The following is a 25,615-nucleotide window of genomic DNA, read 5'->3' as shown; positions in this document are numbered from 1 at the left end:
CACACACACACACACACACACACACACACACACACACACACACACCTCTCTCCCTTGTGTAGGAGTGGATCATCAGATAAGAGCTCCTCAGGTAATCAGTGACGCCTGAGGCAAGGTGGGCCCCTCTCTCCCACGCTGCTGGTAACTCTTCCACATTATAATTCTACCCAGATGATTAGGATGTCACTGCCTGTCTGTATTCCGCACTGAGCTCTTGACCACTCCCACTCATATCCCTGACTGGTGGCACTCATACACTGACAGCAGTCTGCCCTCCTGCGCTGGAATTCAAAACAAGCCAGCCAGGCAAGGTCTGAGACTGTCATATCATGTGTAGGCAGTCGTAATATCTAAGCTGGGAGGATGTTGGGAGGTCAGGTCCCAGGGAGTACACAGTGACCTCAGGCGAGGTGCTGGTCCCTCTGCTTGAAATGTCACTTTCTCTCTTGACCCTCGTTTGTTTGGTCATCTCGGGGTTATTAATGTCTGCTTGCTCTGTGACTCTAGGCTACCTGAATGTGACTCATATATTAGTGTTTTGGAGGTCTACACTAAAAATACAGCAAATGTGGGACAGGGATCAACTTTCTTTTTCTTGAGCATATGGTCAGGGGCCGGACCTTAATTACAAATCATTTGTAGACTGCAAATTGACTACAAGAAGCCCAAACAGATATATTTGACTAAAACATAATCATTTCAAACCTTTGTACAATCACATATATGACTCTGTGTCGGGAATACTTTGCAACAGATATCCAAAATGTAAATCACTTGATGTTGATTTGCTGGTGTAAAAACTCCAGTCTTTTATGTCCAACGATAATAATAAAAAATACTGAGAGAACTGGGCCAGATGGGGAWCCCTGCTGTAATGCATGCTGTACGTTTTTAACTGAAGAAGAGCCATAGCCAGGACAAACGTTCTGGCATTCAAGCCATCGGCAGTGTTCTGGTAGTCCATTTTGTCTCATGTTGACGTACTGTCTGCCTCTATAGCTGCTGGTGAAAGATGTTTCTCCTTCACTGRTCTCACACAACTTCCCCTGAAAATGGACTCAAGTACTAGTTTCCCGAAAGCCCTTTATGTTATGATGACCTTGCTGTTGAAAGCAGCTGAGGTCCTTGTTTATGGGAGTCTCACTTGAGCCCGTAGGCGTTTGTTTCTGTACGAACCCCGCTCATCGCTTGGCGTTTTAACTTCATCTCATGTTTAATTAAAGACTTCCTGGCAGGAGGGCTTTTTTAAACAGGCTGCTATTTATATCCAATATAGCACAAGAGCACAGCACCACGCTTTGCTCTCTCTTTCTGCCCAGGCCTGGGTCTCAAAGACAGAGGGAAGCCGGTGAGAGAGAAAAGTGTGACAGAGAAAGGATGGTGGGCGTAAGGGAGTGAGAGATGGGTGTGCTCGCGTGTGTGTGTCACGCCCCAATGTTGGTGCCAACTGTTGGTGGAGTAGCTAGGCCTCTTAGTGCCAGTGAAGGGACATCTTAACGCTACAGCATACAATGACATTCTAGACAATTCTGTGCACAGTGCACAAAGCGAGGTCCATAAAGAAATGGTTTGAGATCGGTGTAGAAGAACCTGACTGGCCTACACAGAGCTTTGACCTCAACCCCATTGAAACACCTTTGGATGAATTGGAACGCCGACTGCGAGCCAGGCCTAATCGCCTAACATCAGTGCCTGTCCTCACTAATGCTCTTGTGGCTGAATGTAAGCAAGTCCCCGCAGAAATGTTCCCACATCTAGTGGAAAGCCTTCCCGTGAAGAGTGGAGGCTGTTATAGCAGCAAGCAGGTGTCAAAATACTTTGGGCATGTAGTATATGTGTAAAAAAACAAAAATATTTCCTGATCTTTCTAATATCTCCTAGATATAGGACAGACGCTTCAAAACCTTGTTTCTTATGATGCATGTTTTTTCCATGTTTGAATGTGCTATTCAATGTATTTCTCTGGCTGTAGTAATAAAGGCCAAATTCTATTTGATCAAATAATTGTATATAATATTTTGATACCTAAAAGGGTCCTAAAATGTAAAATCAAATAGCAAAATGATTCATAGTATGACCATCTTAAAACAATTCCATATGTCAGCTTACAGTGCCTTGAAAAAGTATTCACCCCCCTTGGTGTTTTTCCTATTGCATTACAACCTGTAATTTAKATTTATTTTTATTTGGACTTCATGTAATGGACATATACAAAATATGGGAAAAAATGAGAAAGAAAATATTTCAAAAAATGAAAAAACATGAAAGTGGTGTGTGCATATGTATTCACCCCCTTTGCTATGAAGCCTCTAAATAAGATCTGGTGCAACCAATTACCTTCGGAAGTCACATAATTAGTTAAATATTAATCCACCTGTATGCAATCTAAGTGTCACATGATCTGTCACATGATCTCAGTGTATATATATACACACCTGTTCTGAAAGGCCCCAGAGTCTGAAACACCACTAAGCAAGCGGCACCACCAAGCAAGTGGCACCATGAAGAACAAGGAGCTCTCCAAACAGGTCAAGGACAAAGTTGTGGAGAAGTACAGATCAGCGTTGGGTTATAAAAAATATCCCAAACTTTGAACATCCCAAAGAGCTCCATTATTAAAAAATGGAAAGAATATGACAAACCTGCCAAGAGAGGGCCGCCCACCAAAACTGACGGACCAGGCAAGGAGGGCATTAATCAGAGAGGCAACAAAAAGACCAAAGATAACCCTGAGGAGCTGCAAAGCTCGACAGCGGAGATTGGAGTATCTGCCCATAGGACCACTTGAAGCCGTACACTCCGCAGAGCTGGGCTTTACGGAAGAGTGGCCAGAAAGAGCCATTGCTTAAAGGAAAAAAARATYAAAACATGTTTGGTTTTTGCCAAAAGGCATGTGGGAGACTCCCCAAACATATGGGAGAAGGTACTCMGGTCAGAAGAGACTAAAATTGAGCTGTTTGGCCATCAAGGAAAACGCTGTCTGGTACAAACCCAACACCTCTCATCACTCTGAGAACACCATCCCCACAGTGAAGCATGGTGGTGGCAGCATCATGCTGTGGGGATGTTTTTCATAGGCAGGGACTGGGAAACTGGTCAGAATTGAAGGAATGATGGATGGCACTAAATACAGGGAAATTCTTGAGGGAACCTGTTTCAGTCTTCCAGAGATTTGGGACTGGGACAGAGGTTCCCTTTCCAACAGGACAATGACCCTAAGCATACTGCTAAAGTAACACTCGGGTGGTTTAGGCAGAAACATTTAAATGTCTTGGAATGGCCTAGTCAAAGCCCAGACCTCAATCCTATTGAGAGTCTATGGTATGACTTAAAGATTGCTGTACTTCAGCGGAACCCATCCAACTTGAAGGAGCTGGAGCAGTTTTGCCTTGAAGAATGGGCAAAGATCCCAGTGGCTAGATGTGCCAAGCTTATAGAGACATACCCCAAAAGACTTGCAGCTGTAATTGCTGCAGAATATATTTTGCAACTTCAAAGTGGTAGGCATATTGTGTAAATCAAATGATACAAACCATCAAAAAATGAATTTTAATTCCATATTGTTAGGCAATAAAATAGGAAAAATGCCAAGGGGGTTGAATACTTTTGCAAGCCGCTGTATCACCCCCCCCTAAAGAATTATTTACTCAAAATGTAGAAATGCTACTAGTAAACCAGTTTAATTTATAAGCAATGGCAAAATCTCAAACTCTAAGATGTGTTGGTTTGGAGTAGGCTAGGCCAGGGGTCGGCAACAGCCAGGCCTCAACGTTTTAAGTGAAAATGTAATTGTTTTTATTTTAGTTTTAGGTCAGAAAGGTCTGTAACATGACCAGGAATTCAGCATTTTTTTGTTGTTGAGGAAATATTCCCAAATATTCCCATGACTAAAAAAAGAGAGATGATGTGATCATGTCTCAATGTAATTAATATAAAGGTGAAATAAAAAAATAAAAAAATAAAAATATATTGTATTTCAAAAATATAATCTATTTTTCGGCTTAGTGGTGATCAATTTGCAGTGTACAAATTATTATAATTATATTCAGGCCCCCCGACCGCGTCTAGTTGCCTACCCATGGGCTAGGCTATGTCAAGTCCAGTGAAAATGTTATGTTTTTAGTTGTGTGTCTGAACAACCAGTAATTGAAATAACAAATAGCATCCCACAAGCATTTTAGGCTTCATCCCCTTTTCACGCTAACATGTGAGTTCTTGAGTACTCAATTATTGAGAGTACTGGAATACAGATTTTTTTCCAAATACCCATCATTAGTACACACCCGTTTTTCTTTGAAACTGGCATTTGTTACTGGTATTTTGTGATTAGAACGGTTTCACTTTTGTTCTCAAAGGTTGAGCTCCCATGCTGCATGCTTAGCCTAGTGTTGCTTACCGGAGCTCGTGCTCTCGTCGTTGTCTGCTCGTCTCACATAGGAAGTGGTCACAGAGTCACACTCCCAAGTGGCTTCGCTCAACTTTATGTCAGTGTTTCTTAATCCTGCTCCTGGGGACCCAAAGCGATGTATATTTTTGTTTTTGCCCTAGCGTTGCACACCTGATTCCACTCAGACCCAGGTCCAAAGGCTTGATGAGTTGATCATTTGAATCCGCAAAACACCAGTCTCAACGTCAACAGTGAAGAGGTGACTCTGGGATGCTGGCCTTCTAGGCAGAGTTGCAAAGAAAAAGCCATATCTCAGACTGGCCAATAAAAATAAAAGATTAAGATGGGCAAAAGAACACAGGAACTCTGCCTAGAAGGCCAGCTTTCCGGAGTCACCTCTTCACTTTTGATGTTGAGACTGGTGTTTTGCGGGTACTATTTAATGAAGCTGCCAGTTGAGGACTTGTGAGGCGTCTGTTTCTCAAACTAGACACTCTAATGTACTTGTTCTCTTGCTCAGTTGTGCACCGGGGCCTCCCACTCCTGTTTTTATTCTGGTTAGAGCCAGTTTGCGCTGTTCTGTGAAGGGAGTAGTACACAGCGTTGTATGAGATCTTCAGTTTCTTGGCAATTTCTCACATGGAGTAYCCTTCATTTCTCAGAACAAGAATAGACTGACGAGTTTCAGAAAAAGTCATTTTTTTCCTTGCCATTTTGAGCCTGTAATCAAACCCACAAATGCTGATGCTCCAGATACTCAACTAGTCTAAAGAAGGCCAGTTTTATTGCTTCTTTAATCAGAACAACAGTTTTCAGCTGTGCTAACATAATTGCAAAAAACAGCGTGCCATTGGAACACAGGAGTGATGGTTGCTGATAATGGGCCTCTGTACGCCTATGTAGATATTCCATTAAAAATCTGCCGTTTCCAGCTACAGTAGTCATTTACAACATTAACAATGTCTACACTGTATTTCTGATTCATTTCATGTTATTTTAATGGACAAAAAATGTGCTTTTCTTTCAAAAACAAGGACAGTTCTAACTGACCCCAAACTTTTGAACGGTAGTGTACACCCCTTTTTGTTCCCCAGGACCACAATTAAGAAACACTGGTCTTGTGGTCAACAAGGTGTGTCCTAGTTGGTGGCCGCCTCATGATTTTTGTATTTACTTGTTTGTTTTTAATGTCGTTTTAATGCTCTTTTAAAAGCTGCATTTCATATTGCATTGCTCTAACAAATGAAGGGCTCAGTTTGTGTTGTGCAGAAGGAGTAGGCTATCTGTGCAGTTGAGACTCCACTTTGACATTTAGATCTGTGGATGATATCCAGTGCGATATAACGTGCTCTCTTATCTCATATTTTTGTCTGTGGCTTTGGCCTTTGGACATGGTGTGATTGGCCAATGCTCTCATGTTTCTGCCATTTAGAAAGCAAGCATACACACACACACACACACACACACACACACACACACACACACATTTTCTTTACTAAGTGAGCATAACAAGACCATGAGTTTACCATGGTCTTGTTATTTTGCCTCTAACTTGGTTTAGGACTGACGCCAGTGTTTCCCCAAATGTCAGTCAAAAGGACCCACTGGGTAGTGGGCAAATCCTCCTGTGTTGCTAATAAAGATGTGGCTTGGACTAGCCAGTTTGAGTGGCTTCAGGTGGTGGTGGATGAGGTGAATTCTCTCCATTGCAATGGGAAGTGCTTTGAGCATTGGAATTCAATCTGTATTTGTGGGCATTCTAAGCCTACAAAAAAGCCTGACAGGCTGTCAATCAAACATCCAGGGTTTATGTTTGATTGGCCGATCCTGTGCCTGTGTATTACCAGTCTCAGGGGCTGCTATGACATCCTGGCGACCCCAGAGCTTTGAGGGACTGAACCAATAAGGTGAAAGCTATAAGGCTGCATTCCTCTGCCCGGGGCCATGCATGTCTAAAGCAGCGTTACCGTACTGGGAGTTATTGAACAGAATAATTATGATAGGCATCTCAAAGGGAATTGAAATGAAGACGTACCCAGGTCAATTTGCTGCTCAATTTAGGCAGTATTGAAAATCTTATCTTCTAGGGCTAGGAATTGCCAGCGACCGCGAGAAAATTATATCCTGATATTTCAGTGTCGATTCGATACGTATTGCGACTCTCACGATTCTATATGTATTRGATACTGTGAATTATTATTGATTTTTTTTTTTACAAGATTCGATGTCACAAGCATATTTCTCACCATATGTCTGCTGCAGAGGGACGAGAGAGTCATGGAAATAAATCAGTCATGGAAATAAAAGTGCCTTGTTTTGGTGCAGCAATCTAGCTCAGACATTTTGCGATATTGTCAAAACAATACGATATATTGTCAAAAATATCCCAATATGGAACTGTGTAGATTTCCCCCATCATTATTATCTTGTAAGGTAGGCTACGTAGTGTTATATGAGGATGGCTGTTAATTGGGCCGTATGGAATGGCATAATCAAGGATGGCCCATAGTGATGTGTGCTGCAACATTAGCCTGTGGATTCTGCTTTCATAYTGATCAGTCCTGCAGTAGCCGGCCGACTACATCCTCAGTTAAAACCGAGTGTTCCAAGACCTTTCTGATACTGAAGGAAGGACCGTTGCCAGATTCTAGCAAGAGAGACCGAGGGGGAGGAGAAGGGAGGAAGGGGAGTGAGCGAACGAGAGATACATAAACATGTTGTGCCAGTGAGTGACAGAACCAAGACATGGTGTTAGTGAAAACATTCCAACGGAGAACTCAATCATAAAGAGATATGCTCATGTATCAAGTGTCTGTGTGTGTGTGTGAGGGAGAGATAATCTAGTATTCTAGCTAGCCCGGCGTGAGAAGGTTAGTGTGTATGTGAACTATAGAGGGGGAGGAAGATGCTTTTAAAGTAGGGGTGTCGGAACTCATTTTTCCACTGGGCCGCATTGTCAACGTTTTTTGGAATTTCCTATGTTCCCTGACTGTCTAGTGGTTATTAAAGCGCTGGACAATCAAGAAGCAGGATAAATGTAGATCCATTGACAGTGCACAGGGATTATTAGAGCAGTCAAACTCTATGAATATACGTCCATTATCATTTCTACAGTTTCGATTTCATTTCAGTTCGCCCCCCGCCCTTTGTGTTTGTCACCAAGATCAGATTACTAAGCCTCATTGCACCAGAGATTCAAAGAAAAACAATCATGGTTTTGTTCTCCCCGGTCCCATAAGACCGCAGAGAATCGAGGACACTGGTGAGAACCAAAACCTTGGAAACTGGAAGAGCCGGTTCCCCTCGGTCCCATGCTGCTGCCACTGATACCTACAACAGTGTCGTCTTTCCACCCATTTCCATTGAAAGTCACTTCTATTTTCTCCACTCTGGGGCCTTTCTAGTGCATTCCCACGTTGTCAAGTGCCTCAGTGGAGACTTGAGTGCAGTCATGTTCTTGGCCAGAGTGATAAGCTGAGGAAGAGCTGGATGTGTGTTAGTACCGTGTGTTTTGTAGTAGGCCTACCGTGTGTGTGTGTGTGTGTGTGCGTGTCTGTGGACCTCCCTAACCCAATATCATCCCCTGAATTATTGAGGAGCTGCCTGCACCTCTCCTGTGGTGCCCGCTGGGGGTGAATCCAGTGCAGAGGTGACACACACCGGGCGACCGAGGTGACACACACCGGGCGACCGAGGTGACACACACCGGGCGACCGAGGTGACACACACCGGGCGACCGAGNTAACCTAATCCTCCATTCTCCTGCTTTAGTTTCTGTATCCGTCCTTCTCTCGTCCCTCCTGAAGTCCAGTCTCACCTCTGCGATTGAAGTATGTTCGTCATCTCTTCGCGCGCCTTTTGACATGACGTTTCCATCGCTCTGCCGCTCACACGCATCCCTCTTCCTCTCTTCTTCACGTCGCCCCTGTCTCTTATACACATCTAGATGTGTATAAGAGACAGGGTGACACACACCGGGCGACCGAGGTGACACACACCGGGGTGATCTAATGTCACCTAACATTAGTTGCATTTTTTAACATAAGCTTGGCTTTAACCTGGCTGCTATACTGTTTCTACTTCAGCCATCTTCTAAGGAATTGTTTGGCATGACAGACGTTTCAACGGAAGTGTACTACAGTGTTTGTGAACAAGTTCATTATCAAGAAGACTGCATTGTCTGCGGTGAAATCCTGAAACTACATGGCAGCTAGCCAGGCCTCCTAGCCATTGGCACGCCGCTGCTCCTTCACATTGAGGAAGCAGCCTTTTCWTTCGTCTCTTCTTCCAGCAGGCTCCCTCCCACCGTAGGATTTTTTTCTCTTTTCTTTGGACCTAATTCTCTGGGAGACGAGTTTTGTCATTGACCCAGCAGGCAGGCAGCATTCCTGCAGCAGCCTACAGAATCAGGATCAAAAAGCTCCTTCCATAAGACTTCTAGTCTAATCACATTCTAGCATATTAACCAGATAAGTGCTACTACCTTCTATAAATAACGCTATCCTGTCACATCAGACACTGTGTGCCTCACATTTCCGCTCTACACACAAACACGCACTACTCACCAACTACTTCCCTTCTCTCATTTGAACAGCTCAGTTGGGTCCCAAATGGCAGCATATTCCTGATAGGCCCTATTCAAAAGTATGGCACTATAAAGGGAATAGGGTGCCATTTCGGGAAACAGCCAGGGACACCCAGTCGAAAATTAACCCCTAGCTCCCCCTAAGGTTAGGTGAGAGAGCGCGAGAGAGAGCTAACCGGAGTGTTTTGTAATTGGTTCCCAGTGTATTTCAGTGGATGAACTTGAAGTGGGTCAGCGAGTCTCAGTTGGCCGGCAGAGACTGTTGGGAGATCTGCACATGCCCAGAGTGCGTGTGAACATGAACACACAGACAGTGAGAGATGGGGAGATGAATGGTAGCCCTGGAGACAGGAAGCTCTCTCGATCTGCTCAGGTTCCAGGTCAGCTACAGCCCCTCCTGCCTCCTTTATCACCCCGCCCTCTCTGTCCAGACCACTGACTGGCTCCGGGGACATGTACTGCAGTGGGAGATAACCGCTCTCTCCTCCTCCTGCCTCTCACCTAGCTACCTCCTTTTCTAATTCACCAGCTTTATTGGCCACTTGAGCTATGTTTGGATAAGACAACTACAGCAGGTGCCAATTTTTGTGTGTGTGTTTTGTATATGTGCGTGTCCTAGCTTAAATAATTGACTGTGMTTAACACCGAAAATACTCAACATCACCAGGGTAGGTTGGAAGAATGTGAACTGAAGGATCTCACTCCTTCAACACAGAGCATGTTTCTACCACACTGTGTATGTGTGACTCGTGGGGGGGGGGGGGGTTCTTTAGCCGCCCCTAACAGCAGTTGCCATGACGACGCCACTGACCTGCGAGACGGTGGGTTACTGTCTGAAGGGGAAGAGCTGTTACTGCTCCGAGGAGAGATAGGGGAGACTAAGGACCTGCCCTCTGACCCAGTTCATTCACCATTACACTGGACCAGTGACAGACACACGCATACAGACACAAACCAAGGCCTGCAAGGAGTTTATATGACTATGGTGTCTTTTTAAAGCCACAAGTCATTGACACACCTCTCACTTTAGCCACCCCACTGTTACTTAATGCAGTTATTATTGACACACGTACTACTTAAAAAAATTATTTGTTTATTATATATTTGTTTTATTTAACCTGTATTTAACTAAGTCAGTTAAGAACAACATSTTATTTACAATGACGACCTACCAAAAGGCAAAAGGCCTCCTGCGGGGACGGGGGCTGGGATAAAAAAATGTAAAAATAGGCCGAGAGACGCCACAACACTACATAAAGGGAGACCTAAGACAACAACATAGTAAGGCAGCAACACATGACAACACAGCATGGTAGCAGRACAACATGGTAGCAGCACAACATGGTAGCAGCACAAAGCATTATTGGGCACATACAACAGCGCAATGGGCAAGAAGGTAGAGACAACAATACATCATGCTAAGCAGCCACAACTGTCAGTGTCCATGGTTGAGTCTTTGAATGAAGAGATTGAGATAAAACAGTCCAGTTTGAGTGTTTGTTGCAMCTCATTTCAAGTCGCTAGCCTCAGCGAACTGAAAAGAGGAGCGACCCCGGGCATGTGTGTGCTTTGGGAATCTTTAACAGAATGTGACTGGCAGAACGGGTGTTGTTAGTGGACAATGAGGGCTGCAGTAGGTGTGGAGGATGAGGGCTACTGTAGACATGTAAATGAGTATGTAGAGGGAAAATTGGTTAATACCAAGAYCTTAGCATGTCTGGAAATGCTCTGAACATGAAGGCTCGTGCCAAAGGCAAGGCCTGGGGAAAGTTMTGTGGACTAGGGCTGGAGCAGGTATTGAAGGTTGCATTAGCTCCCAGAGGCTAGCTAAACCGTATGTTGCACTGTGGTGAGGCAACAGGCAGCGTACGTTTCTTGTTAATGAGAGCAGCRTATCAGGCAGCATATCTCCTCAGGGAGCTAGCTAGCACTAACTCCGATTTAAGGCTCTCTCGCTATGCTTACACTGTAGCTTAGCCTTAGCCTATCCTTCCTATCCCAATCACCCTTCCCGCATCCACCTGCTCTTCTTCAGTGTACTGCACTCTCTCTCTCGCTCGCTCTCACCTTGTATGTAACCTAATCCTCCATTCTCCTGCTTTAGTTTCTGTATCCGTCCTTCTCTCGTCCCTCCTGAAGTCCAGTCTCACCTCTGCGATTGAAGTATGTTTGTCATCTCTTCGCGCGCTGCCTTCCTTTTGACATGATGTTTCCTTCGCTCTGCCGCTCACACGCATCTTTCTTCCTCTCTTCTTCACGTCGCCCTCTCCTCCTCACATCGGTCACATTCACCCTTCCCTTCATACACCTCATCTGCAACACCTATCCCTCTCTCCTCCTACTGGCTCTCTGCGTCATGAATAACCTTTTAAGTAGTCAGCCAGCTACTCCATCTTGCTGTGAAGTGAATGGAGTCCAGACCTACACACACACACACACACACACACACACACACACACACACTCTTCTCCTCTGATATACCTGATTACTCACAATGTAGTATGCTGACAGGCCCTTAGGGTTGTGTGTGTGCTCGTGTGTGAAATCAACGCAACAGCTGCTGATGGCTGACAGTCTTATAGTAAATATGCCTCGGTCCTCCAATGATTGGGTCCTGACAAGCCGACTTATCTGGGAAAGCCCCTGGTAAATAACAACCATGATGATACGGCTAGATGTCAGTATAGAGATTACAAAAGGCGATAGAGTGTGTGGAGCGAGGCATGGTGATTAGTATCTGGATAYTACAGACTGGTGCATGGGTTCCCTGGAAAACCCCGGTAACATTAGTCATTTAATGCATTTATAATATAGAATCATATATGCAATTTAGCAGACACTTTTATCCAAGGCTTGGTCATGCATGCATACATTTTGTATTTTGACCTCTTATCCCTGAGGCACGCAATAATTTTCCTCTGTTTGGCCCTCAGTGTGTGCAGACGTCAGAGGCCCAGTCGTGTGTGTGTGTGTGTGTGTGTGTGTTATTATGACTGATAAGGAGAGGCTAGAGCAATAAACCAAAAATTACAGACACCGACATTGCCTTCCTTTTACCGAAGCATTTTGCGTATGTCTGTGAATTTGCTACACAACGTTCCTGTAGATTGTTCTAAAACGATTATTTGGTCAACGGTAATAGCCTATGCATTATGTTGATTCCTGCTACGAAAATATCTGCCCGTCCCTGTTTCGCTGTTGGCTGCTGCGTGAGCGAGCATCTCTTACTCCCTTTTATCACTGCGCACGGAGGGAGAAAAGCATTCTGAGAAGCACAAGCATTTGKCCGTTGCTCAACATGCAGTTCTAGTTAGAGAAAGGAGAGTCACAGCTTTTTGTGAGGTGTATCATGTATTTCTCACCTCTTACACTCTAAAAAGAAAAGGTTCTTGGACTATCCTTTTAGGGGTTCTTCAAATTGAAACTGGGGGGAACCCCTATAAGTTGGAAGAACCRTTTAAAATGGTTCTTCAAAGAACCCCTCAATGGATCCTCGAATAACCTTTTTGAAGAACCTTTTGGGGTTAATTTTTGAACTACCACCGCCCTAATAATAATGGGTATATCCTGAAGGCATTCAGTTGTACAACTGACTAGGTATCCCCCTTTCCCTTTCCTCTGGCGTGTTGATGTTAATGTGTTGATGTTTTCCTTATCCATAGTCAGAATGATTTTCCGTTGCATGGTGATCGAATAGGTTTCCTGTTACATTCATCAAACAGTAATTATACAGATGTTTAACAAAACATGCACACAACAGTATTCATACCTTGGTTTTTGTGGTCATGAAAAAAACATTTCGATAATGGTTTTCATACTCATACCATAATGTAGAGGCCTATGGGATTTTCTTTGAAGAGGTAAGGGCAGAGGATGGTACATGTGATCTGCATAACATACCAATGACATACCTTTTGTATGCCTCCTTGTCCTTATACCTGCAGACACAAAAGTGAGCAGTTCAGTCATCTGCACCCAATACAGCCAGTCTTCAACATATTCTTATAGACTACATATTCTTACCTCTTTGTTGATTGATTATCGATTGATTGGTGTCCATTTTCTGTTTTTAGAAAGWTTTGCACAAATATGAAAAGATGGATGGTATCATCACAAGACAATAACAATTTATATCATATATGGGACAAACCTTACCTTAAATTGAGGATATCTTTACATGTTTCATTTAAGTGCCGCCACCTGTCGTTTCAAATCCAAATGTTTCAGTTGGGCTGTTAGGTTCCTGCAAGAACCGACACCAACTAAGGAGGTTCCTCGATGAACCCCACCTCCTATGAGGTTCTTGGAAGAACCTTTTTGGGGGCAATTTTCAATGCCAAGAACCCTAAGGTTCTTCAAAGAACTTTGAGGATCTTAGAAGAACCCTTGTTGAACCCCACATTTTTAGAGTACATTTACTGATAGATTAGTCAATTAGCCTACATGGCTATATAGCAACAATATCATATTTAGAGTTAGCAATCTAGCTAAGTGTTTTGAGTTCCCACTTCCTCAGGTGGTGAGTAATATATAACCCGATGTCGGCAAATTCTCTGAAAAGCCAAAAATACATCTGGATCCTATTTTGACAGGCTGCACATCAAAATATCAATTATGSATTRRCTGAATATGTTAGATGAATTAGCTTACTTTTTGAATCATAGGCTACCATCTCCGTTGTCTTACTGGGGGGGGGAAATGGTCTAGAGCCCTACTGRTAATTTAAAGTAACTGTCCATTTAAAACATGTTTATAAAAAACAAAAACAAAAAWACACGTATTTTTATTGTGCAAAATTGGTAGTTATCACAATAATACTTTTGGTCCGTATCGCCAAGCTTTAGCACCTCACCAAACAATTACTGATTGCTGATTTTAGCAATATTTAAAAAAAATAGCTACACTTATTGCGATTATGGATTTTCGTCCGTATCGCCTAGCTCTAGGAGAGGCCCCCTGAGACGGGCCCGCTTTCACTCGTTTAGGCCTTCTTGTTCCCGCTTATTATAGGCTACTCAATTCTGTCTCTTGTCTCTCAGACTTGAGTACTAGCCTATTACTTGTACTCACGCACTCATTGGCTACGATTCTCCTCCCTTCTCCCAAATTGTGCACGTGCAACTTAACTCTCTTAACTCGCCTAGTTCTCTCACTTTTTCTTTCACTAACTATGTTCTGCTCACTTTTCCCCCTGAGCTATGTGGCTATTAGTGTGATTGTAGGTAATCCAGTGAGGAGTGGTGGCAGTGGAAGTCTTGTTCAGTTTCTAACCCAGGAGAGCATGGTGGGCTGACAGCCCCATGTCTCTACAGGCTATTAGAGATGGCCATGCACTAGCCCTACATCACTCACTCACTCACTCACTCACTCACTCACTCACTCACTCACTCACTCACTCACTGACTGACTGAGTCGGACATGTTGTGCTACGATGCGGTGCGCTGATGAAGATAAAGCGGGAGTAAGTCACATTCTCTACGCACTCCAGTGAACAAGGCRTCCATTGACCAGGCACATTCCATATTGAAATTCTGGACTGCCATAAAGCACCCAGCCATAGCCAACTCTGTCATCAGACCAATAATATCCACTGTGAATCTCGTGGCCCCTTCAAAGAAGCGAGTGCAGAGTGCGCATTGGAAAGAAAGCGTAAGCCGTTCACATGTTTCTTTCCAATCCGCCCAGCAGTTTCCTTTTAGTTTCCTGATTTGAGGAGTAGTTGAGCGTCAGCCATTTCGTACCTGGGCTGACTGTTTCATGACAAAGTACGATAGTCAAGGACTGGATTCTCTGGAGGATGACTTGCATCACGACGTTGTTTCTGTTCATCCTTCAATACAACACAATTAAGCCTGCAGCCTTCTGCCGTATTGAGCTGCTGTAGATGCTTCTTGCTATGCCTGACTGAAAGTGGAGTTTCTTTGGACGCCTTCCAACAGGAACTGCTCTATAATAAAACATTTCGAACAAGAGGCTCTCACAATGGCAGAGTTTGCAATAATACAGCCATTAGTGGAGGAAGAAATAGCTGAGATTTTGATTTTGCCATCTGGCCTCAATGAGCTGACGGCGCTATTTTCAACCTTCGCCTGCTAGATGTTCCTCAATCTCAGGTCCTCGGAACGACACTGGTCCCGGAGATGATTTTGAGCAGTCCCTCAGATGGTTAGCTGGCGTCAATTTAGTCCGTTCTCAAGTGCTGTTTTGTTAAACCTAGCCTAAGCAGTTTTCCAAGGAGGAAGGCCCTGATTCTTCACAAAACCAGGACAAAAATGACTTTTCTTAGATTTTTCACAACATTTAATCCATAGAATGGTCCTTTTGGAGGATTGTTGATATGTATTTGACATTTTGTATCTGAAAGCATAATAAAAACACTATTAATCAAAGGAGGCACATTTATGATATTTTGGAAATCTAAGAAGCGGTAGATCTGTTCTGTGTGCTATTTCTATGCTTCCCGTTCTTACGTTTAGTTTTTGCGGCTTTTATTTTCGGTTTTGTAGACCAGCTTCAAACAGCTGAAAATACAATATTTTTGGTTATCGAAAATATATTTCACAGCGGTTTAGATGGTCCAATGATTCTCTACACTATACTTGATTGTTTTGTCACAAACTGAAATTAGGCTAACTATTTGGATTTTAACAGCCAAGAAATGACAGAGCCATTTCTGCACAGTTCATCTTTAAGACGACATAATGTTTATATGTAAGTGCTACAAAGCAAGAATATGGTAGAGAGCCAACTCGTGAACTTTGATATGCCCATGGAATATATTATGTTAAACAATAAATATAAAAAAGCCAAATCTTGACATTTATTTATTTTTATACCACTCGTATTTCAGCGCAAGCGGTAAAGCTTCATATGACACCAGTTTTTGCTTTGTAGCACCTACATATGGAACATTATGGAGTCTTAAAGGGGGCCTAGGGAAGGCCAAAATGTCATGAATATGCCAACTTTAAATATTTCTTAATTATGCTTTTAGACACAAATGTCAAGCATACAGTACCAGTCAAAAGTTTGCACACACCTACTCATTCAAGGGTTTTTCTTTATTTTTTACTATTTTCTACATTGTCAAATAATAGTGAAGACATAAACTATGAAATAACACATGGAATCGTGTAGTAACCAATTTTTTTTTAAACAAATCAAAATATATTTTAGATTCTTCAAAGTAGCCACCCTTTGCCTTGTTGACAGCTTTGCACACTCTTGGCATTCTCTCAACCAGCGTCATGAGGTAGTCACCTGGATTGCATTTCAGCTATGTACGCTGCTGCGCTCGCTGTTTCAGTCAAATTTCTACATGGAGGAGAGAGGGAAAGGGGGATACCTAGTCAGTTGTACAACTGAATGCCTTCAACTGAAATGTGTCTTTTAGCATTTAACCCAACCTGAATCAGAGAGGTGCCGGGGGCTGCCTTAATCGACATCCACGTCTTCGGCGCCCGGGGAACAGTGGGTTAACTGCCTTGTTCAGGGGCAGAATGACAGATTTTTACCTCGTCAGCTCGGGGATTCGATCCAGCAACCTTTCGGTTACTGGCCCATGCTACTCTTTCATGGTCTCGGAGTGAATTTGCATATCCCATATAATGTGGTAATGATGAGTCGAAATCAACTTAGCCTGTTGTTTTCTGGCACATTAATTTCATATGCAGCCACAGAGTGGTGGCTCATAGACGTTCGTCAATAGCTTTGATTGACGAACAACAAGCTTGACAAGTTTTATAAAAGGTTTCAAACTAACTGAATAAAGTCGATCTCACGTCCTTGTCATTCATAAATCATGCAACGTAGTTATGTACTTGGTATCGCATTGGGACACGTAAACTAAAGATTTTCGATATGAACTTCATCAGGACTTGCCAGACTGTGACGTTAAAGCGAGTGACTCGTCAGTAGCCTTCCGAGTCGCACCTGTAAGAGAGCTGTTCATTTGGCTCCCTATTTTGCATACCGATTAGGCTTTTTGGCTATTATCTGCATATACATTATAAAAACATTCGATGAAGATGGTATATCCTCCTCACTCCAGGAACAATAGGTAGGCTAGTGGAGAGAGCCTCACTCTGGTCCAAAATATGATCAAAGAAAACAGATTGAATTGTTTTAAAAGCTAATTATACTTATAGGCCTATGGTATTTTCAAAGATATTGATATAGATCTACTGATTTGGTCAAAGTGTTGACAATGGAGCCGTCAACTGCTGCTTTCTGGTTAGCAAAGCCCATGATTAACACCTGCTTCATTCTTCAATCATACCTGTATCACAGGTAGCTGAGAAAATGCCTCTTAAAAGGAAGCTTGAAGCCTGTGGAAGTTGGCAGACTCTTACAGGATTCTTTAATAAGAAATCTGTGGGTCAGTTGCAAAACAAGTATTTTTAATCAAATCAAATGACGTACTGCAATTCACAGAGTTGAAAACACTTGTTGAACTTCTTTTAACACGTATTGACCCAGAACTTAATTGAACATCTGTTCTGTTTATTTTAGAGACCCATTTTGTCGGTTTGAAAAACTGCCGTCACAATTTGTCATTTTTAAATTGTAAACACAAGACCACAACTCCTTTCTCCAATCTGGGAGGTAAACTCAATGAAGTATTCCAAAATGTTGCTCTGTGTTTCGGATGGAATCTAGGCATTAGAATGTACCTGAGGAAACCAAAATAGAGTTTGTTTGACAAAAATGTCTTAACCCAGGGAGCCTGTCTGGCTGGCTACTCCATGTGCTTGTAGAAAACACTGCCCTGACCTTTCATATGTTTGCCTTAGGCTTAGTGTCTGAATGGAGATGCATTGTCAGTGCACTGACGAGCAACAGAGTAATCTATATGCAAATTCAAGTGCCAGCTCACTGTTTATACCTCAGGTAAAATAATGGGGAGTGGGGAGGCATATCCATGAGGTATGCTTTGTTTGTCCAGATAGGTCTCTTCTCTGGGCCAGATGAGTGCCACTACTGTGCTGTGGCTCTGTAGCTTTATTGAAAGTAATGTGAAACCTGTTGAAGAGCTTTGTTTTTATTATCCAGTGACGTTCTGGACCAAAATGTACACAGCTCTCTTTCTGAAGAGATTTTAAAGGGGCCCATTTATCTGTAATGTGTTTCCATACTAAACAATGCTCAGAGGGCATTGTGTTGATGATAGCTGGCCCTTTGCTCCGGCACTTTCAACACAACACAGATGTAAATGATAATGCGTTGCAGATCCTGCTTATGTGTCAATATGGTCTCGGAGAACAAACGATTAGGCTATGTAATAGGGTTGTGACGATTATGGGATCTTGGGTAACGATTGTCAAGCAAATGGCCATGGTTATTGTCATAATTGTAATTTTTTGCAAAATGTTTTTGTAAAATAGAAAACAATCTTCATTTGACTAGGCAAGTCGGTTAAGAACAATCTTTTTTATTTACAATGACGGCCTACACCGGCCAAACCCGGACGACGCTGGGCCAATTGTGCGCCGTCCTATGGGACTCTCAATCACGGCCTGTTGTGATACAGCCTGGATTCTAACCAGGGTGTCTGTAGTGACGCCTCAAGCACTGATATGCAGTGCCTTAGACCGCTGCGCCACTAATGCATCTTTTAGTAAATTTGCTAAGACATACCTAGTGAATACAACACAGATTTGGTGACGCCCCTGTCTCGAAACCGAATGGTTTTGACCGCTTGGAACTTTTGGAAATGAAGCATCTCCTCCTGACCGTGCCGTTCTGCTTGTAAAACTATTACCACATGTACCCACTTTATGTAAAAATGAAAACTGTGTGTGAGTAAACTATTAAATTGAATATAAAAATACTCAAATAATGTATTAAGGCAATTATGACAAAATAAAATGTAAGCTCACGGTTGTCAATAATTGTCGATTATACGATTGTGCCAGCCCTGTTATGTAACTGCTTACAGAGCAATTTATGCCCATAGTTCAGGGCGGCTGTGGAAAACTATCAGATCATAACGGATGCTGCCTTCGCCCTTAGATCGTCTTTTGTAACTTTTGGTAAAACTTCTTGGACTGTTATTGAAGCACCGAGTGGAGCCATACCAGGGAAGGTCACTCAAACATCTAGCGCCCAGGCTGGCGATTAGTCAGGGCTCCAGAGTGCAAGCATTTCACTCGCATTTGTGAATAAAAATAGAAATATGACATTTATAGCTAAATAAATTCTGCAGTAGCTCTTTTCAAAATGTTAGTCGTTTTTGTTTCATAGCTGGTAGGTAATCACACAKAAAAAAAACTGCCTTACCTGCCCACTAGTTCAATTTCGTCAATCTGACACTCTCCCTCTGACATTTCTCTCTTGCCTTAGGACGTTAGCTGTAGTAGCTTTAGCCTCCAAGATGCACCAGTAGTTCACTGAGCTGTCTTGACACCTGACTCTCCTCTCCCTCTCTCTGCAGTGCCTGAGGATGTCGAGCAAGCGGAACCTGTTTGTGCGTCTGGTGCCGTGCCGCTGCCTGCGGGGGGAGGAGGAGGCGGTGACGTCTCTGGACTACTCCCACTGCAGCCTGGAGACAGTGCCTAAGGAGATCTTCAGCTTGGAGAAGACCCTGGAGGAGCTCTATCTGGACGCCAACCAGATCGAGGAGCTGCCCAAAGTAGGACGCAGACACACACAGATGGATGTGTTCATAATAAGTTCAGAATGATACACACCCAAATACCCTGATCATTTCTTTTTGTATCAACAAAGGTGGTCCTGTAATGTATATAATGGTTTAGAAACATGAACCTTTCCAAGTTGCAGTGACCACTCCCTGGCAAACACTATCTCAGTAGAGTGACACAATGAAATCAGTCCYTAAGGAGAAGGCTGTAGGACTTGATCAAGTTGCGGCCTCTGATTTCAGTCGGGCCTTTTTCCTCCTGCTGCTTACAACACGGAGTAGATTACCAAGGGATGATTGTAGTGGTTATGTAAGGCGAGAATATCCTGCCGTTAGAACGGCGCCAATCCACAGTGCTGCCCTGTTCTTACCCCTTTCCCCACACACTCAATCAGTCTATAATTCTCCAAGTGTGTTGTAACGAAGTCCGCATCGGGTGGCTGTTGGGGCCCAGCGACTTGATGCTTGGCTGTGAATGAGCTGCAGCTTCCTTTACAAACCAGAGTCCTGGCTGAGTCATGCTGCGAAGTCAACTTGTCTTATTCCCGCCCGCCCTCTCTCTCTTTCTTCCTATCTCTCTCTCTTCCTCCCYTTCTCTCTCTTCCTCCCTCCATAGCAACTGTTCAACTGCCAGTTGCTCCACCGGCTGAGCATGCCAGACAATGACCTCACAGTGCTGCCTGCGGCCATCGCCAACCTCGTCAATCTCAGGGAGCTGGACGTCAGCAAGAACAGTAAGCACAATGACCAGAATGACCACTCTTTCAATAAGAATATGACAAGAATGACCACTTTCAAAAACAATATGACAAGAATGACCATTCATTCAATACAAAAGCACTGTATGACCAGATCAATAACATAATGTAATTTTGTTGAGGTCTTTAAGGAGTTGCAGCCTGCCCCTTTGGGTACGTTGTTTATGTTTAGAATGACTCCCATTCAACTTTTACTTTAGGACTCTACATCACTTATCAAGTCACTCATTCTGAAAAGTCGATTTTGACTGAAGAGCCAGCCCACTTTTCCATATTTGTGCAGTGTGAATAAAGAATGTTAAAGTTGACAATGGCTAGTCAGAGATGGATGGTTCAATAATAGTTCGAGACTGTTTCTACTGTCGCTGGACTAGACTCGCGTGCTAGACTGAAAGAGACTAGACAATACCTGCCAGCTTGAAGTGGAAAAGCCCTGCCGTTGAATTATCATAGTTTTAAGTCTGTGTGCAAGTCAGTGTCTTATCAGCAGTGGGATGTTCAGACTACTTAAGTAATTGCCTCTTAGTGCCCCTCTGTTGTCAAAGAAAATTACTGAAACATAAAGTGGATTAGCTTATGTAAAAAGTGTCTGTGTCGGTTAAACCATCAACCCTCCATTTTTAAATTGAGAAGTTAAAACAAAGAAAACCCTTAAGTATCAATAACACACAGAAGTGCTGTTTCACCACATTTTTTACACCCAACAGTAGATCACACCGCTGACGAACCCTTTTGTAAAAAAACAACAAAAAAACAAGGAAGTTATGACAGGACAAGCTGAGGCCTGCAACTGATTCTGTACACTAGAATACATAGGCCTAGCACTACCTTACAACAACTGGCCAAAATAGAAATGACATCCTAGTTCATGTATATAATAGTGGTGCACTACGTAGGGTGTCATTTGAGACTGAACCGGTGCCAATTGTGAATGAAGCGCCCCAGAGCTGTCTCTCATCTCCAGTCTAATGGAGGAGCCGCTCACTGCTAGTTGTCGGTGTGAGAGAAAGCGTGTGTATGTGTTGATGGCTTCTGGATTGATCAAATGTGATTATCACCAAATAAGGGCCTCACAGACGTTCTCTAAGCAAGATTCTCAAATCGCAGAGTTGCATCAGCACACGTTTACTATTGAGTGACATTTAGTTTTTCAGTTTGTTCACTTTATCTAGCTACAGTGATTGGGAAAAATATCYTATCTGAAAAACAACTAGAACACTACCACTGCTGTAAAATGGCGTGGCATATAGGCCTCGCAAACAATTCCCAAATAATCTGGCACCTGTTCATTTGAGCACTGTTGAGTTTGATAGAAATGCTGTAATGGCCAGTCCTCTCAGATTGCTGTGCTTTGAGACAATGCCTCGTACTGCCTTTATTACAGTTATTACATGATCTCTGATGGAAACTGAAAGATCAGAGTCCATCCTCAGTTGACTGGTGCACACAGACATTCTCAAACACACACTGCTACATACACACACCATTTTCTGTTCTACTGCTCCAGTGCACTGAGTGACAGGCAGCTAAATAAACAAGTAGCAAAGGAAGTAAAGTAGKACCATATTGTTTCTTGATCTCCACTTGGTTTTTGTGTCCATCCACCACAGTGGAGTCCGTACCAGACTAATCAAACAGAGTAAGGAACATCTGGTGAGTTTTTAGTGACTTAAGGCCACGTCTGTTTACTTAATAGAAGCTTACKCTCCTTCACCTAGTACTCAGGGCTAAGTGTTGTGAACACGAATCAAAGTATACGGAAAAAAACCTCGAGACGTGCTCACGAACCGCCCCCCTCGAGTTGAGCCACTGTCGAGCGGATGTTTTCCGTGAGAACTGCCAGACACACTGTCAGCTTCTCTCTGCTAATGTGTCAACTCCTCGAGCACTCAGCCCTGTGGGTGTTTACAGAGGAAAGGTGCAGCCCAGGCGCCTTAATGCAGAGCTAAGACCAGACACTTCTCACAGAGGACTGACTGACTGGCTGGCTGGTACTAGTCTACGCCACTCTCCTGCTGTTGAAAACAGAAATGCTAGCATGATCCCCTTTTCATAATAATTAAATGTTTTCTTAACACAAAAAAAATATATTGTCCTATGCCCACCACTTATTGAAACATTTGTCAATATGCTTTACAAAGATTGGAGGGAATATTTTTTAAATGTAGGCCTAAATCAGGGATAGGCAAAATTTGGGGGTGGGGGCCAGTTGACCATCCCTGGTCTAAATGGAAAATGATGGAGTACATCTGTCTGTTTTGTGTCAACACATTAGATGTAGGTTCTGAGGGATAGGCTGTTCACAAAGCAAGATCAATATGTTAGCCTACTATTTTTGATAAATATTCACATACAATCATATACAGTGCCTTCAGAAAGTATTCATACCCCTTGTGTTACAGCCTGCATTTWAAATGTATTAAATTGACATGTTGTGTCATTGGCCAACACATGTCAGTGGAATTATGTTTTTAGAAATGTATTAAAAATGAAAAGCTGAAATGTCTTTGGTCAGTAAGTATTCAACCCCTTGTTATGGCAAGCCTAAATAAGTTCAGGAGTAAGACATTTGCTTAAATGTTTCAATTTATTTTTGTAATTTAACTAGGCAAGTCAGTTAATTAAGAACAATTTCGTATTTACAATGACGGCCTACACCGGCCAAACCCGGACGACGCTGGGCCAATTGTGCGTTGCCCTATGGGACTCCCAATCACGGCTGGTTGTGATACAGCGTGGAATCGAACCAGGGTGTCTGTAGTGACGCCTCAAGCACTGAGATGCAGTGCCTTAGACTGCTGCGCCACTCGGGAGCATGGACTCATTTTGTAGGTAATAATAGTGTTTAACATGATTTTTTTAATGACTACCTCATCTCTTTACCCCACACATACAATTATCTGTATGGTCCCTCAGTCGAGCAGGGAATTTCAAACACAGATTCATCCATGAAGACCAAGGAGGTTTTCCAATGCCTCACAAAGACGGGTACCTATTGCTAGATGGTTAAATATTTTTTTTAAAGCAGACATTGAATATCCGTTTGAGCATAGTGAAGTTATTAATTACACTTTGGATGGTGTATCAATACACCCAGTCACTACAAAGATACAGGTGTCCTCAGTTCCCAGAGAGGAAAGAAACGGCTCAGGGATTTCACCATGAGGCCAATGTTGACTTTAAAACAGTTAGTTTAATGGTTGTGATGGGTGAAGACTGAGGATGGATCAACAACTGTGTAGTTACTCCACAATACTAACCTAAATGACAGAGTGAAAAGAAGGAAGCCTGTACAGAATAAAAAATATTCCAAAACTGTTTGCAATATGTCACTAAAATAAAACTGCAAAAAGTGTGGCAAAGAAATTCAACAATGTCCTGAGTACCACTCTTCATATTTTCAATTATGGTGGTGGCTGCATCATGTTATGGATATACTTGTCATAGGCAAGGACTAGGGAGTTTTGTAGGATACAAATAAATGGAATAGAGCTAAGCACAGGCAAAATCCTAGAGGAAAACCTGGTTGTCTGTTTTCTAACAAACTGGGAGACAAATTCACCTTTCAGCAGGACAATAACCTTAAACACAAGGCCAAATACTCACTGGAGTAGTTTACCAAGATGACATTGAATGTTTCTGAGTGGCCTATTTACAGTTTTGACTTAAATCTTCTTGAAACTCTATGGCAAGACTTGAGAATGGCTGTCTAGCAATGATCAACCACCAACTTGACAGAGCTTGAAGAATTTTTTWAAAGAATAATGTGCAAATATTGTACAATCCAGGTGTTCAAAGCTCTTACACTTACCCAGAAAACCTCACAGCTGTAATCTCTGCCAAAGGGTGATTCAAACATTTATTGACTCAGGGGTGTGAATACTTACATAAATTAGATTTAATTTTCAGTACATTTATTTTAACATGTTTTCACTTTGTCATWATGGGGTATTGCGTGAGGAATATAATCCATTTTGAATTCAGGCTGTAAGGCAACAAAATGTGGGATAAGTCGAGGGGTATGAATACATTCTGAAGCCTGTGTATAGGCTACTGTAGAAGCGGTTGATTTTCCAGTTTATAAAAAAAAAAAACAAGCCGGAGTTGAATGTGGGATATTGAAAATATTGAATAAGTTATACGATCAAGTCGATATTGCTCTTTTGATCTAGATAGGGAGATGTTTGATACTGCTCTGTMAAATATCCCCCAGGAATTGTAACACAGTTAAATAATTAAACCCCCTAAATGTTGACATGATGTAACTGTACATCTGCTTCATGTTCTAGGTATCCAGGAGTTTCCAGAAAATATCAAGAACTGCAAAGTCCTGGCTATCGTTGAAGCGAGTGTGAATCCCATCTCCAAGTAAGTTTTGTTCAAATACTTTAAAAGCCATACCTGTGTATTTACCTACACACGCCGAAGGATATGACTACGGCCTTGAAATGTTAATTCGTAAACCCCTTCGGCTAGACCAGTCACGAAATGGAAGGATAAGGTCCCTTGTGTTCATTGTTCTCACTGACTTATGAGGCATTGTCTTAAGTGAATGTTTGCTCTTGCCAAATGAAATTGTCATTTGAGCTAATGCTACCACTGACAATGAGTAAAGATCATATTCAAAGCAAGATGGTTCAAAAAAGGATATTTCTTGGGAACAGCAAAAAGTTGGCAGACATATACTTTCCATTCCAAAGATAAGATAAACGTTAGTGTTCCCAAAGGGAAAATTGTCTTGGATACTGGACACGCAATACTTTTCTGTAAAATAATAAAACCTCTTATTGTCTACTTTTTCCATTTTTCTTCTGTACTGTTAGGAGCTAGTGTAACAAGCATTTCGCTGCACCTGCTATAACGTCTGCTAAACGGTGTACGTGACCAATAAACTTTGATTTGAGTTTTATTMATTTATTTTTCTGCCCGAAGCCTGTGCCACATTTAGCCGAGATGTGCGTAGATGCAGTAATTTGTCTCATTTTTACGCTTCTTTTAAAAATAGAATAATAACACTATCCTACAACTAATGGCCTATATTGTTTCGTCCGGCTCCTGTGCGCATCTCCGGTTTTATTTCCTCTGCATTTATAATGTTAGTGATTRATGTTAGTGACGTGATCATGTTGCTCCTGTCTCCCCTGCAGGCTCCCAGAGGGTTTCACCCAGCTCCTCAGCCTGTCACAGCTCTACCTGAATGACGCCTTCCTCGAGTTCCTTCCAGCCAGCTTCGGCAGGTAAGACAT

The 25,615-nt window shown here is 42.7% G+C and overlaps 1 protein-coding gene across 5 annotated transcripts in view; it reads left to right on the top strand.

Moving 5' to 3' along the window:
- Positions 1-25,615, top strand: part of LOC111963937 (erbin) — a 90,024-nt gene that overhangs the window by 12,098 nt on the left and 52,311 nt on the right. For all 5 annotated transcript variants that reach the window (XM_070443563.1, XM_023987535.2, XM_023987534.2 and 2 more), the window contains exons 2-5: positions 19,405-19,602; positions 20,228-20,345; positions 24,659-24,737; positions 25,517-25,606. In XM_070443563.1, coding sequence (XP_070299664.1) covers positions 19,414-19,602; positions 20,228-20,345; positions 24,659-24,737; positions 25,517-25,606 — 476 coding nt within the window. In that variant the 5' untranslated portion in view covers positions 19,405-19,413. The remainder of the gene's footprint in view (positions 1-19,404; positions 19,603-20,227; positions 20,346-24,658; positions 24,738-25,516; positions 25,607-25,615) is intronic.

This window comes from Salvelinus sp. IW2-2015, linkage group LG5 (genome assembly GCF_002910315.2).
Source record: "Salvelinus sp. IW2-2015 linkage group LG5, ASM291031v2, whole genome shotgun sequence".
NCBI classification, from domain to species: Eukaryota; Metazoa; Chordata; class Actinopteri; order Salmoniformes; family Salmonidae; genus Salvelinus; species Salvelinus sp. IW2-2015.
Note: the sequence above shows the minus strand (reverse complement) of the source record. Positions and strands in the feature narration are given on the sequence as shown.